The sequence below is a fragment of the Clarias gariepinus genome, chromosome 1 (assembly GCF_024256425.1).
Source record: "Clarias gariepinus isolate MV-2021 ecotype Netherlands chromosome 1, CGAR_prim_01v2, whole genome shotgun sequence".
Classification (NCBI taxonomy): Eukaryota; Metazoa; Chordata; class Actinopteri; order Siluriformes; family Clariidae; genus Clarias; species Clarias gariepinus.
Window position 1 is genome coordinate 6924330 of NC_071100.1, and position 13188 is coordinate 6937517.

General features: G+C 37.7%; 1 protein-coding gene across 1 annotated transcript in view; it reads left to right on the forward strand.

Annotated features, from left to right (window-relative positions):
• LOC128530269 (Fc receptor-like protein 3) overlaps positions 1–13188 on the forward strand; it is a 42116-nt gene that overhangs the window by 20908 nt on the left and 8020 nt on the right. Inside the window, exons 8-11 of the mRNA XM_053504111.1 lie at positions 4577–4909; positions 7396–7671; positions 11057–11305; positions 12752–12871. Coding sequence (XP_053360086.1) covers positions 4577–4909; positions 7396–7671; positions 11057–11305; positions 12752–12871 — 978 coding nt within the window. The remainder of the gene's footprint in view (positions 1–4576; positions 4910–7395; positions 7672–11056; positions 11306–12751; positions 12872–13188) is intronic.

A 13188-nucleotide genomic window follows, 5' to 3' on the forward strand; every position in this document is an offset into this window, starting at 1 on the left:
ATCAGAGCTTATATCATTTGTATGAACACTAGCTTGTATTAAAAAACAAATGCCGTCCTTTTATGAAACCGGTTTGCTCCTCAGATATAGCATGTGGTAAAACATCTTCTAAACGGGATGCAATTACTTTAGCCAAAACTTTCACATCAGCATTTAGCAATGATAATGGCCTATATGATCCACACTGAAGGAGATCCTTTCCCTTTTTAAGAAGAAGAGCAATTGAGGCTTGGTTAAAGGTAGATGGTAATAGCCCTGATCGAAGGATTCATTGAACACACCAAGAAGCAATGGTGCCAATTTATCTATAAATTTTTTATAAAATTCAATTGGAAAACCGTCTGGACCTGGAGCTTTATTAGACTGCATTGCCTTAATTGAAACTATGATTTCTTCAAGAGATAATGGAGTATCCAAGTCCCTTACAGATATAGTATCAATAACAGGAATATCAATACTTCGAAGGAAATCATTTGAATTTTATATAATCTTTAAGGCATTCAGATTTATAAAGGGAGGAGTAATATGATTTAAAAACTGCATTGATCTCTATAGGATCAGCAGTGATAATATTTAAGTCATTTTTAATTTGTGGTATTAGGCGTGAGGCATGCTGTCGTTTTAGCTGATGTGCTAACAATCTACTTGATTTATCGCCATATTCATAATACGTTCCCCGAGTCTGTAACAACATACGTTCTGTTTCTTTTGATCAAATTCTGATTGTAAGTCAATGCATTGCTTGTACAACTCGGGAGAAGGATTAGATGCATAATAATGGTCGAGTTTGCTAATAGCTGATGTGAGTTCATTGAGCCTAGTCTTGCGACTTCGATTTAAAAAAGCAGAGTATGAGATGATTTGCCCTCTAAGATAAGCCTTGAGAGTTTCCCATAATACTAAATAAGAAGTGGTCTCAAGATGGTTAAACAACAAAAAATCATCAATAGTGTTAGAAATGAATGTACAAAACTCTTTGTCCGCTAAAAGAAGTGAATTAAACTGCCAAGACGATGGGGTCTGTTTATGCGTAGATAATTGGATATCCAGTGATAAGGGAGCATGGTCAGAAATCATAATACTTAAATAATCTGAAGAAACAACAGAAGAATTAAGATGACTGTCAATAAAAAAAAATTATCAATTCTACAGTATGAATGATACACCTGAGAAAAAAATGAGAATTTTTTATCTACAGATTACGGAATCTCCATGGGTCTACAAGGCCATTCTGTGACATGAAATCAAAAAAATATTTTAGACATGGCAGACTGGGATACAACACGAGAGCTAGAGCGATCCAAAACTGGATCAGAAACGCAGTTTAAATCTCCCCCAAAAATGATCAAGTGGGTGTTTAAGCAGGGAAGACTACTAAGTAATTTATTCGCAAAATCTGGATCATCGAAGTTTGGGGCATATACATTTACCATCAAAACCTTGGTCTGAAATAGTGTGCCTGCAACAATAAGATACCTGCCATTTCTGTCAGCAATTATATGGCTAGGTGAAAACTGTATCTTTTTGTTAACTATTATGGCCACACCCCGTGACTTAGAATTAAAATTAGAATGAAAAATTTGACCTACCCAGGGACGGAGAAGCCTATTATGATCATTATCTTGAAGATGTGTTTCTTGTAAAAACACTATATCAGTATGTAAACGTTTCAGGTGATTAAATACCCTAGATCTTTTAATTGGGTTACCCATACCTCTAATGTTCCAGCTAAGAAAACGGATAGGTGTACTACTCCCAACTAAACTTGGGCCTACATAGGAATTAGCCATTTATCCAAAAAATGTGAAAATGATAGAGATTCGCAGAGCCAGAAGGATGACACCCCCTCCCCCCACATGCACACACGCACACAACTCACAAACACAAATCAAAAGCCTCCATCCTAACAAACCCTAGGAGACAGCAAATTAAACTAACTAAAAAAAAAAGTCGCTCTCACAGTAACTGTGACCACGACTCGGAGAGTGATCCTGATGTAGAAGGGAAAAGAAGAAAGAGAAAAAAAAAAATAAGGAAAACAAAAAGGCTCCCACAGATTTAATACAGTAGAACAAAAATAATGCGGAAATGGAAGTATCCTCATCTCCAGCTTATAATAGTGTATAGGTAAATAATAACCATCTTGAATGAAAAAGAAGAAAATAAAAAAAAGAAGATGGAAAAAAACAGCAACAACAACAAAAAAAAAAAACCTAGAGGCGAATGAATACAATATATTAATCAAAAACACTAACTTTGCAAAATAAGACGCTTGTATAGAGGTAGCATCAGAAAATGTAAACAGATCACACATTTAGCTTTTTTTAAAAAAAGTAGAAAGAAAAGAAAACCCCTACTCAACAATAAAACAGAATTACTATTTAAAACACTACGAGTGTAGATCACGCAGTTTGGATAGTTTTAACGTAGTCCTTTGCTTCATCGGCCGAAAGAAAATCTTTCCCTACATCATTGTAGGTTATCCAGCCGCGCTGGATAGAACAGACCGTAGCGCACGCCCTCAATGCCACGGAGTTGTCATCGGACCTCATTAAAAGAAGCACGCGCTTTTGCAATTTTTGCTGTGTGGTCGGGACAAACAGAAATACTAAATTCCTTTAATTTAATCTGCCCTAACTCTCTGGCACGCCGTAAAACATCAAGGCATTCACTGTGGTGGTGAAATCTGGCCACTACAGCTCGAGGTCGTTCACCAGGCTTTGGTACAGGCTGTAGAGTGCGGTGAGATCAGTCTAAAGTCGGCTCCTTCTCCAGGCTGAGGTCCACTTTAAGCAACGCAGCGATGCTAGAGGTAGTGCAGCTGTTAGGACCCTCAGGAACACCGATTATGCGAACATTATTACGACGTGATCTTGCGTTCAAATCTTCGCATTTGTTATCCAGTTTAATTAAATCTGCTGTAAGACGTTGTATCTTACTTTGCATTGCAGTAATATCATCAGTACAACTGGAGAGCGAGCGCTCCATCTTACCTACGGTACCCTTTAGCGCAGACAGTCCGGCATCAATGGCGGCCTTGTCATTAGCCAGTTGTGTCTTTACAGCCTGTAATTCCGATTTAATTGTAGCCAAGTCATCACCCAACGCAGCATGCAGTTCCGCCTTAAAAATATCCGCGATTTCGTTTCTTAATGAGGACAATATCTTGAGCTTCAGCGCACTTGTGTCAATCACAGAGACTGCCTGGTGAACCGTGGGATCAGCGTGCGGTGGCGAATCACGCGAAGGTGAGGCCGTGACCTGTGGGTTAAGCCTCAGTTGTGACTGCGTTGTGCTACGGGTTTTAGTGTTTTTATCGGACATTGAAACCACCTTTAGAGACAAATGTACAAATAAAACTGTTAATGGGGATGAATGACAGTAAAATTAAAACTGGAAAGCGCAATTTAATAACAATTTTAACAATAATCCTCCGGAGCCTCCCAAAACACGTCCTACTCCATCACGAGCTCAACAGCGCCCCCAAATGGAACTTTTTGGGGAAAATGCAATACACTATGTGTGGCGGAAAACTAACACTGCACATAGCTCTGAACACACCATCCCCACTGTCAAATATGGTGGTGGCAGCATCATGCTCTGGGAGTGCTTGTCTTCAGCAGGGACAGGGAAGCTGGTCAGAGTTGATGGGAAGATGGATGGAGCCAAATACAGGGCAATCTTGGAAGAAAACCTCTTGGAGTCTGCAAAAGACTTGAGACTGTGGCGGAGGTTCACCTTCCAGCAGGACAACGACTTAAAACATAAAGCCAGGGCAACAATGGAATGGTTTAAAACAAAACATATCCATGTGTTAGAATGGCCCAGTCAAAGTCCAGATCTAAATCCAATCGAGAATCTGTGGCCAGATCTGAAAACTGCTGTTGGTGTGATACTAGGAATTAGTTAAAAACGTGATTAATTAAAGAATATAAAAAAGGGGGGTTGGGGAATCTACAACTTTGTTTTTGAGCATGGGAAGTCATTCCTAGTATTATATAAACTATCATTATTTTTTCATTTATTAAATAAAATAAATTGAAAAAGACTGCTGAGAAAAACAAACTTTTATATCTTCTATAATGTGAGTGAGAACAGGAAATAAAAAAAGTGAATGCTAATTTACTATTTGCTCACTCTACACCATTCTTTTCTTGTGGAGACACTTATATGGACATAAGAAGCTTTAATGCCATCAAACAGAACTCAGCACAAGAAGCAACACAGAAACAGTAAGAGAGACCAGAGGAAACAGAAACAGTAAATATCACAATCAGCTAGAGACACACAAAGTCCAGGTTCTCTTCCTCACATACTGTATCTGGTAAATATACTCAGTGTTTGCTGTTCCATACCTGTGGAAGTGAGCAAAATTCATGGAACATAGAATAATACGTAGCTACTAATACTGTATATTAAAATACTTTCAAAATACTTATATTACAGTTACACTGACTCTATAGGGTGTGTGTTTGACAGTTTTGGAAGAAAATGTGTGATTAGTCATTCATAAAAAATCTTCCTATTATGTATTAAATAAACCTAGAAAAAATATTTTGTATTTGTTGTGTAACAGAGAGACCTGCAGTACTGAGTGTATCTCCACAGAGCTGGCTGACTGAAGGAGACTCAGTGACTCTAAACTGTGAGATTACAAACTCCTCTACAAACTGGACATTCAGCTGGTACAATGTGGTTCCATCCAGACATGGCGCGACTCAAATAATAACCAATCATAGCTCTATCATGTATGTGGAGCTCCTCTCAGACAGCAGCAGAGGATCTGGAGGCTCCTACACTCTCAGTCCTGCTGCTCTTAAACACACAGGAGTTTATGTGTGTAGAGGAGAGAGAGGAAAACCAGCCTTACACACACAGTACAGCAATCTACAGACACTATGGATCACTGGTGAGGAATATTAATTATTTTGTTTTAAGTATAAGTATAGAATAACAAATTGTAAATGTAAGATCAGAATAATGCATAATCTATATCTATCTATCTATCTATCTATCTATCTATCTATCTATCTATCGATCGATCTATGAATCAGTAAATATTTAAAAGTGTTATTGGTTTATTGTTATAATTTTCCCTTAAGTTCCCATATATTAGATGCATACAGATGCAAGAAAAAGTATGTAAATGTAGAGAAGATGTGTGTATGTATGTATATATGGATGGATGTATGGAAGATGTAAGGAATTTCACGATTTTCTGTATTATTTTGTCATAAAATGGGATCTGATTTTCATCTACAGTAAGTCAAGAACATTGACAAATATCATGTAAATAAATATTTTATGCATACTGTATAAGTATAAGAAAAAACAAGAGGCACAATTCCTTCATGCCTCTGTCACAGTATGCCAGCAAAGGGCGCCAGGCGCAGAGACGCCATTTTGTATTTCCTTTATTTTCTTTCGAACTCAATTTCCCAATGTGCACATCGGTCAGGTGATTGGAGCGCTCACCTGAACCGAGGCAGATAATTAGAAGGGACTAATTATGTTGGTAATAAATAGTCTTGTCCTTAGTTTCCCCTTGTCGTGCATTTGTTGAAGTTACCCTTGTTGAATGACCGTGTTGCAATTCCTTTATAAATCCTCCATGTCTCTGTGTCATGCCATTTCCCCCTTGATTCCTGGTTTGTTTAGCTCCTTTTCTGTTACTTTTTATTTCAGTTGTTTGTGTATTTCCTGTTTTAGGTTTCTTGTGTTTTGGTTTACCCTTGGTTATGTTTATCTTCTAGCCAGTGTTCTCCCCTTGCCTGTTTAATCCACTAGCCCGTTTAATCCTCTAGCCTATGTACGGAAGTCGACTAGCCTGTTCAGTCTACTAGTCTGGTTTAGCCCCGTGTCCAGTTTTATGTTATTCAGTTCAATGTCATGTATCGTTTGTAGTTTAGCTCCTGGTTTAAGTTTAACTCCTAGTCTTGTTTAGTTTAGCATTTATGTTCAGTTGTTTATGTTTATCCTTTTGCCATGTAAGCTCTTGTGCTTAGTTCCTTATGATGTTTAGCTCCTTGTCTGGTGTAATTCTTAGTCCTGTATAATTCCTAGTGTTGTATTAACTCCATGTTTAATTCTCTGTCATACCTAGATTTATGTTATAGTTAGCACCGTGTTGAGGCCTGTTCCTGAAGCTGCTCGGTCAGGATAGTTTAAGGTAGAGTTTTGTTTGCTGTCTGTTTATGTTTTGGTTTTCCAATTAAAGACTCATTCTCAGCATACACCTCTGCCACTATGCCTCATATCAAGCCCACACCCCCATTCCGTAACAGCCTCATGCCTACTGTAGCGGCAGTGTTATTTAGTTCTGTAGTTTCTCCCATTGGTCAGGTTTAGGTTCAGCAATGTTATATGACCAAAAATTGGGGTCAGACATGTGAATATACTGAATGACCAGGTTTTTCAATCAATAGCTTTTGTTCCCCTGGTGGCATGGGTGTTTTCCAAGATGACAATGCCAGGATTAATCGTGCTCAATTGTCAAAGAGCGGTTCAGGAAGCATGAGACATCATTTTCTCACAAGGATTGGCCACCACAGAGTCTAGACTTTACCTTTTAATTAAATTTTATTCATATAGCGCTTTTAACAATCGTCATTATGGTCTTAATCCCTTTGAGAATATTTTGGATGTGCTGGAAATAACTTTATTTAATGGTTCAACAATAATCCAATACAAGATCTCTGGAGGGAAATTAACAAAACTCTGAAGGGAAATAAATCTTGAGAAATTACAGAAGTTTATTGAAATGATGCCTTGGTAAATATGTGTCACATTGAAACCAAAAGGAGTTGCTGCAAAATATTAGTGTGTATTAGTGTGTCAGTGTGTTTTGGCTGCCTTATACAGTGTGTATTAAAATGTGCGCCCAGGAATATAATGTAAATTATGCAAGTAAAAAATACTTGTACATGTACTTATATGATAAAAGTATATTTTCTTATTTCTCTGATGCAGTATCCAACTGAACTGAATTTTAAGGCTTTAAGGAATCAGGCTATTCAGTGCTTGGATTTGGACAAACAAACAATCTTGTGATCTGTATCTAAAAGCCTGAAACACTTTATCTCAAGGCTTATAAGAAGACAAATGTTTTTCATCATTCTCACCCCTGCCAAAAAAAAAAAAAAAAAAAAATATATATATATATATATATATATATATATATATATATATATATATATATATATATATATGGATATATCCATATAAAAATCACAGTTGTAATTGCCGACTTGTTTACAGGGCAATCCTGTAAAATTATAAACCAGTATGCTGATGTAAAAAATAAACATCAAATTTACAGCAATTGACGTGTGTTCGGCATCATTATGTTGCACAATTATTCCTTTTTTATTTACATGACCCATTTCTGTGTTTAAGGTGAATCTCCACCAGTCAACATGATCATCAATCCCAGCAGAACTCAACACTTTACTAAAAACTCTCTCTCACTGAGCTGTGAGGACCAGAGACACTCTACGGGATGGACAGTGAGACGATACACACACAGTGAGAGAGTGTCAGATTGTTCACAGTGGGGATCAGTCACAGGATCTACATGTAAAATCAGCTCCCTGAACACATCCCACACTGGAGTTTACTGGTGTGAGTCTGAATCTGGAGAAAGCAGTAATCCTGTCAACATCACAGTGCATGGTTAGTGCTACATGTAATGTGTTCATTGTTAAAAAATATATTAATAATTATAAAATATTTAAAGTTTACACCTAGGGGGAAAAAAATGTTAAGTAAGACAAAGACAAACATTTTCCAGGTCCCGGTCTGGTGTGATGGACATCCAATAAAGTTTTGTGCTTTTGTTATTTGTTATTTTGTTATTTGTGTCGCAGTCCTTGGCTTCTTAATACAAGGCAGAGAGTCTCTAACGGGTGCAACTGATTTTATTATTCTGCAACTAGCGTAAGCACCATGTAAACTAAAAATAAACACACAAATGGCTGGTTAAATAAGCCTTTGACATAAAACAAATTTACAAATAAATCCCTTACATCTTTACAGTACATCATGCATTTATACATACTGTATGCTATGCACATTAAATGACCCTTAAAGCTATTTAAACAATATAAACCCACAAACTTTCCTTGTAAGAGAGACACAACAAAACAAAACAAAATTCCAGAAACAGTGTAGAAATTTTGCATCATTAAAGATTTTCTCTGTCTTAAACATGGAATCAAAAAAAAAAAAAAAACACCACGCTCTGCTTACCAAGGGTGCAGACTTTTAGATGTTAGCTTTAAAGTCTCTGGGATAAACAGCACACAAATGGGGACATGAGGCAGACAATTTTACAATGCACAGCACTAGAATTACACAAACTAAGTTTACTTGCATTTGTGTTGAGCTTCTTGGACAAAGGAAACAGGTTTCTGGGGTTATAATCACAGCCCCATCACATGAATAAACTGACTCTGAAAGAATTATTTATAGTGACCTCTAGAGGCCACTTACAATTTGTGTCAAATGATTTAAAGTGTTCATCTAAAATAATATTTATGTCATTCCTTCTTGTACTTTGTAAATGTATACATTACTCCACCTTTATTTGGTGGCATGTAGCCGAAATACTCCCAGGTTTGCATCATTTGCTAATAAGACTCACTAGTTTTAAATAATAAATTAGAGTTGTGTCATGGACTAACCCGAGGTGACCAGAAAACTTAGCTTTAGCGGTTAGCCCTTTGTAGCGTGAATAGTAACCCAAACGCGGAGAGACACGAATAGGCAGGATAATCACGTGATTTAGTATAAGGACTCTCACAAATGGGGAGCAAGGGAAAGACACAATCTAACCTGCGTCCTACAAACACACACTCAATCTGAAAGCAAACCCAAGAAAGTGAGTACTCACGAATCGACGAACGAATCCGAAGTGGCATGGGCAAACTCAATGACTGAGCAATGTGCGGCGCCATCTTCTTTCCTTTTATGCTTTCTGGTTTGCGACCGTATTACTTCCGGGTTCCAGTGCCAGTCGCGGGCCGAGTGTGCATGACAGTACCCCTCTGTCCAGGACCAGCTCCAGACGGTCTTGGGGTGGAGGATACCCAGTGACGGTAGTCCCGGATGAGCTCGGGGTCGAGGTCGTGCTGGGATCCAAGGTCATTCCTTGAGGCCGTAGCCTTCCTAATCAACTAGGTATTGAGTGCCTCTACCCTGAGGGTGCGAGTCGAGAATCCTTCGCACAGTGTAAGCGGGACCGCCATCAATGATTCGAGGAGGAGGACTGGGGGGTGGGATGGGGCGTCTTGGGTGGAATCATGGGTGAAGTGATAAAGGGTTTTTAGTTGGGATGTGTGGAAGACTGGATGGATCCGGAGCGCCGCAGGCAGCTGGAGCCGGTAGGTGACAGGTTTAATCCGTAAAGTGATGCGGTATGGTCCGATGAATCTTGGTGAAAGCTTCCGAGATTCGGTGTGCAGATGCAAGTTTTTGGTTGATAGCCATACCTTGTCACAAACGTGGTACAATCGTCCCGGAGGGTGTCGACACCTACGGACCAACTGTTGGGCCAATGGTACGTCAACCTCTGGTTCTTAATGGTCAAACATAAGAGGTTGGAAATCATGGCAAACCTCAAATGAACTTAGGTTGGTGGCTGAGGAGACGTGGAGGTTGTGGGACAACTCAGCCTATTTGAGGTAGCGGGCCCAGGAGCGCTGGCGATCCGAAACAAAACACCTTAGGTAACGCTCTAGTTGTTGGTTGGTCTGTTCCGTCTGACCGTTAGTCTGGGGGTGGTAGCCAGAGGACAGACTACAGGTAGAATTTAACAGACGGCAGAAGGCCTTCCAAAACCGGGTGATGAACTGAAGCCCTGAAACGATGTTCTTTGGGAAGTTCCAATATCAGCTCGGCGGTGTTTTTTGCTGATGGGAGTCCGGCGAGCGAGCGTCACGTGATCACAACTGAGCCAACGGTTTTTCTCTTTCTTGCACTGTGAAATTCTAGGTAATCGCTTTCCCTGCTGGGTCTTAGTGCTCGTCTCTCACTGAATATAAACAACATCCATGAACAAGTGTACTGTTTACTATAACACTGTGACCACATTTGTGCGTGTAAAACATATTTTATTTTGTGTTTGTAAGCGCATGTGTACAGCGTAGGTGTGCTGTTAATTATAACACGTGTGAGCGTGTGTTTAAATAAAAAAAAAATCTCATTAGAGGGTTAAAATTCAATTTTTTCTCTCAGCCTGCCGTCATGTGTGTGTGCGCGTATCATTTAGACACCGTGCCCCTTCACACACACCCTCCTCCTCTCTCCTTCCCACACACACACACACACACACACACACACACACTGTGCTATACACAGAAACACTGCTCTGTCACAATTCTTTTTAAAGGTACTTTAAAGCAGTGATTTTATTAGTATGTGCTCATGTGAGAGTTATTAGCGATGTTCCTTGATAATTTTCTGATAAAACAGTCTTTCCATTAATATGTGTGTGTGTGTGTGTGTGTGTGTGTGTGTAACTTAAATAAGAGAGGAGGAAGTTTTACTATGAAAGATGAGAAGGTGGGGGGGGGGGCAAATCCTCTGCTCTTCTTACTTTAGCTTCGCACACACACACACACACACACACACACACAGCGCCTGCACGCATAAACGGGAACACTTATCTATCGGGATTTATTTTTACTTTTTGTTAAGGTGAAGTGCAGGTTAATTTGTTTTATTTTTATTTTATATTAATTATTTTTATGCATTTTTTTGGGCTGTGGAACGAATAGTTAGAGTATAAATTATTTCCTATGGGAAAATTCGATTTAGTTTACGAGTGTTTTGAAATACGAGCCCGCTTCCGGAACAAATTGCGTTCGTAATCTGAGGTTCCACTGTATATTTTACTGCAAACTTAAAATTAATATCTAAGGACTCTTCAGGGTTTGTGTGTTTAAAGTTACATACAGATAAAATAAATAATTTCATTATATCATATATTGTACCCACATAATCTGTTTCTTCTGTCTGAAGCCATATTAAATTTTAATCGTGATTTCCTGTGTTATAGATGGTGATGTGATCCTGGAGAGTCCTGTCCATCCTGTGACTGAGGGACATCCTCTGACTCTACGCTGTTTATATCGCTACACAAATCCCTCAAACCTCCGAGCTGATTTCTATAAAAATGAATCAGTTGTCCAGAACCAGACTACAGGAGAGATGATCATCCATAATGTCTCAAAGTCAGATGAAGGTTTCTACCACTGTAAACACCCAGAGAGAGGAGAGTCACCGAAAAGCTGGGTCTCAGTCAGAGGTGAGAAACTTTGAAAGATTATTATTATTATTATTATTACCATCATCATCAATAATAATAATAATAATAATAATAATAATAATAATAATTATTATTATTATTATTGTTATTATAATTACAGTGCATCCGGAAAGTATTCACGGCGCATCACTTTTTCCACATTTTGTTATGCCACAGCCTTATTCTAAAATGGACCCCCCCCCTCCACTTCAGAATTCTACACACAACACTCCATAATGACAACATGAAAAAAGTTTTCTTCGAGATTTTTGCAAATGTATTAAAATTTTTAAAAATGAACTATTTGAGAAAATATTTCAAAAGAAACAATAAAGGACTAAATATGTGCAAATAAAAAGTGTAAAAATAATTCACAATCCCTGTCTTTAGCTCACCCTTATTATTATTATTATTATTTCAAATAAAAATATACATATAACATGCTGTAAAGTTTCAGAAATTAAAAATAAATGTTAGGAGACCTTAAATTATATTACTGGTTCAATTCACCAAAATAGGATCCATTTACATTTAATGTTGGTAACACACTGGTGGTAGAAATTGTGGTATTGATTGGTGCAGTGAACTACATTAAGCAATGCTTAGTGTGGAACCTATTTGACAAAAAGAGAACCTGCCACCCATGGACGATGTAAGAGGACAAGATTGTAATAGGAAAAGTCTGTGTTGTATGTGTGTGTGTGTGTGTGTGTGTGTGTGTGTGTATTTCCATTACAATTATACAGATTATATTATTTGCACAGTAAGCATGCTTCTTTTACATTGAAACAGTCAAAATTGTCCAAATTAAAACTAATAAAAAGGTAGATAAAGAAGATAACTTGTGATTAAAAAGTGATAGATATAAATCGTATTTGCTCTTCATTGAAATAAAGTGCTGGACAATTGGTTTCCTTCTAAAAAATTAAACCTATTGATTGTTAAAATAACTCTCGAGTTGCAGAACAAAGTCATATTATCTGGAGACCACAAGTTTGAATCCCATTTGAGCAGGTTGGCCATGCTCTCTTAGGGTGGCACACTTGCATCAGTCCTAGCAGCACCAGCCAATCATGGGTGTCAGTGAGCTCTTGCATCCAGAAGTGAGTGAATAGCTCTATCCTCTGAGTAAGTCATGCTGCCCCCTAATGGTTCATCAAAGGATGCACTCACCTGGCATCACATTTTTTAAAGGATTTTTAAAATCAAGAAAGAAAGTTTGTTATTATCATGAAAGATAAATTACTTGAACAAAATATATTTTGTTTAAATATGGGAAATTTACATAAAAATTTAAAGTTTGAGTTGGCCTTAAAATCTAATTCAGGGAGCTGCCTAATACATTTAAATAATAAAAAAAAGTTTTTTCTATTTTTACAGTATATATACTGTACGTAATGTTTTTATTGTTTCTTTATTTTCTTTCTGCTCTGTTTCTGTTTTCAGCCTCAGTCTCAGGTTCTAGATCCAGTGGTGGAAAAGTAGGACTTGCTGTGGGTTTGGTATTTTTGTTCATCGCTTTACTGATCTTAATGATCCTGCTGTGGTTCTACAAAAGAAGAAAAGGTCTGATCTCATAATTGTTTTTAATGTTTTGAATGTTTAACACTTATTTTATTATTAATATCTGTGTGTCTGATATTTTCCTAAAATTCCCTGATTACAGGGAAAGGTATAGTTACAATATATATAAAGGTATAGATACAATATAGCTTATTAAATAAATACAAAATAGTTGCACACACTATAGAAATACTAAATGTTATGTGTTAAATACTATATATTATTATTTCATGATAACAGTCATGTTTACAGCTGAATTACAGTGCATCCGGAAAGAATTTTCAGCGCATCACTTTTTCCACATTTTGTTATGCCACAGC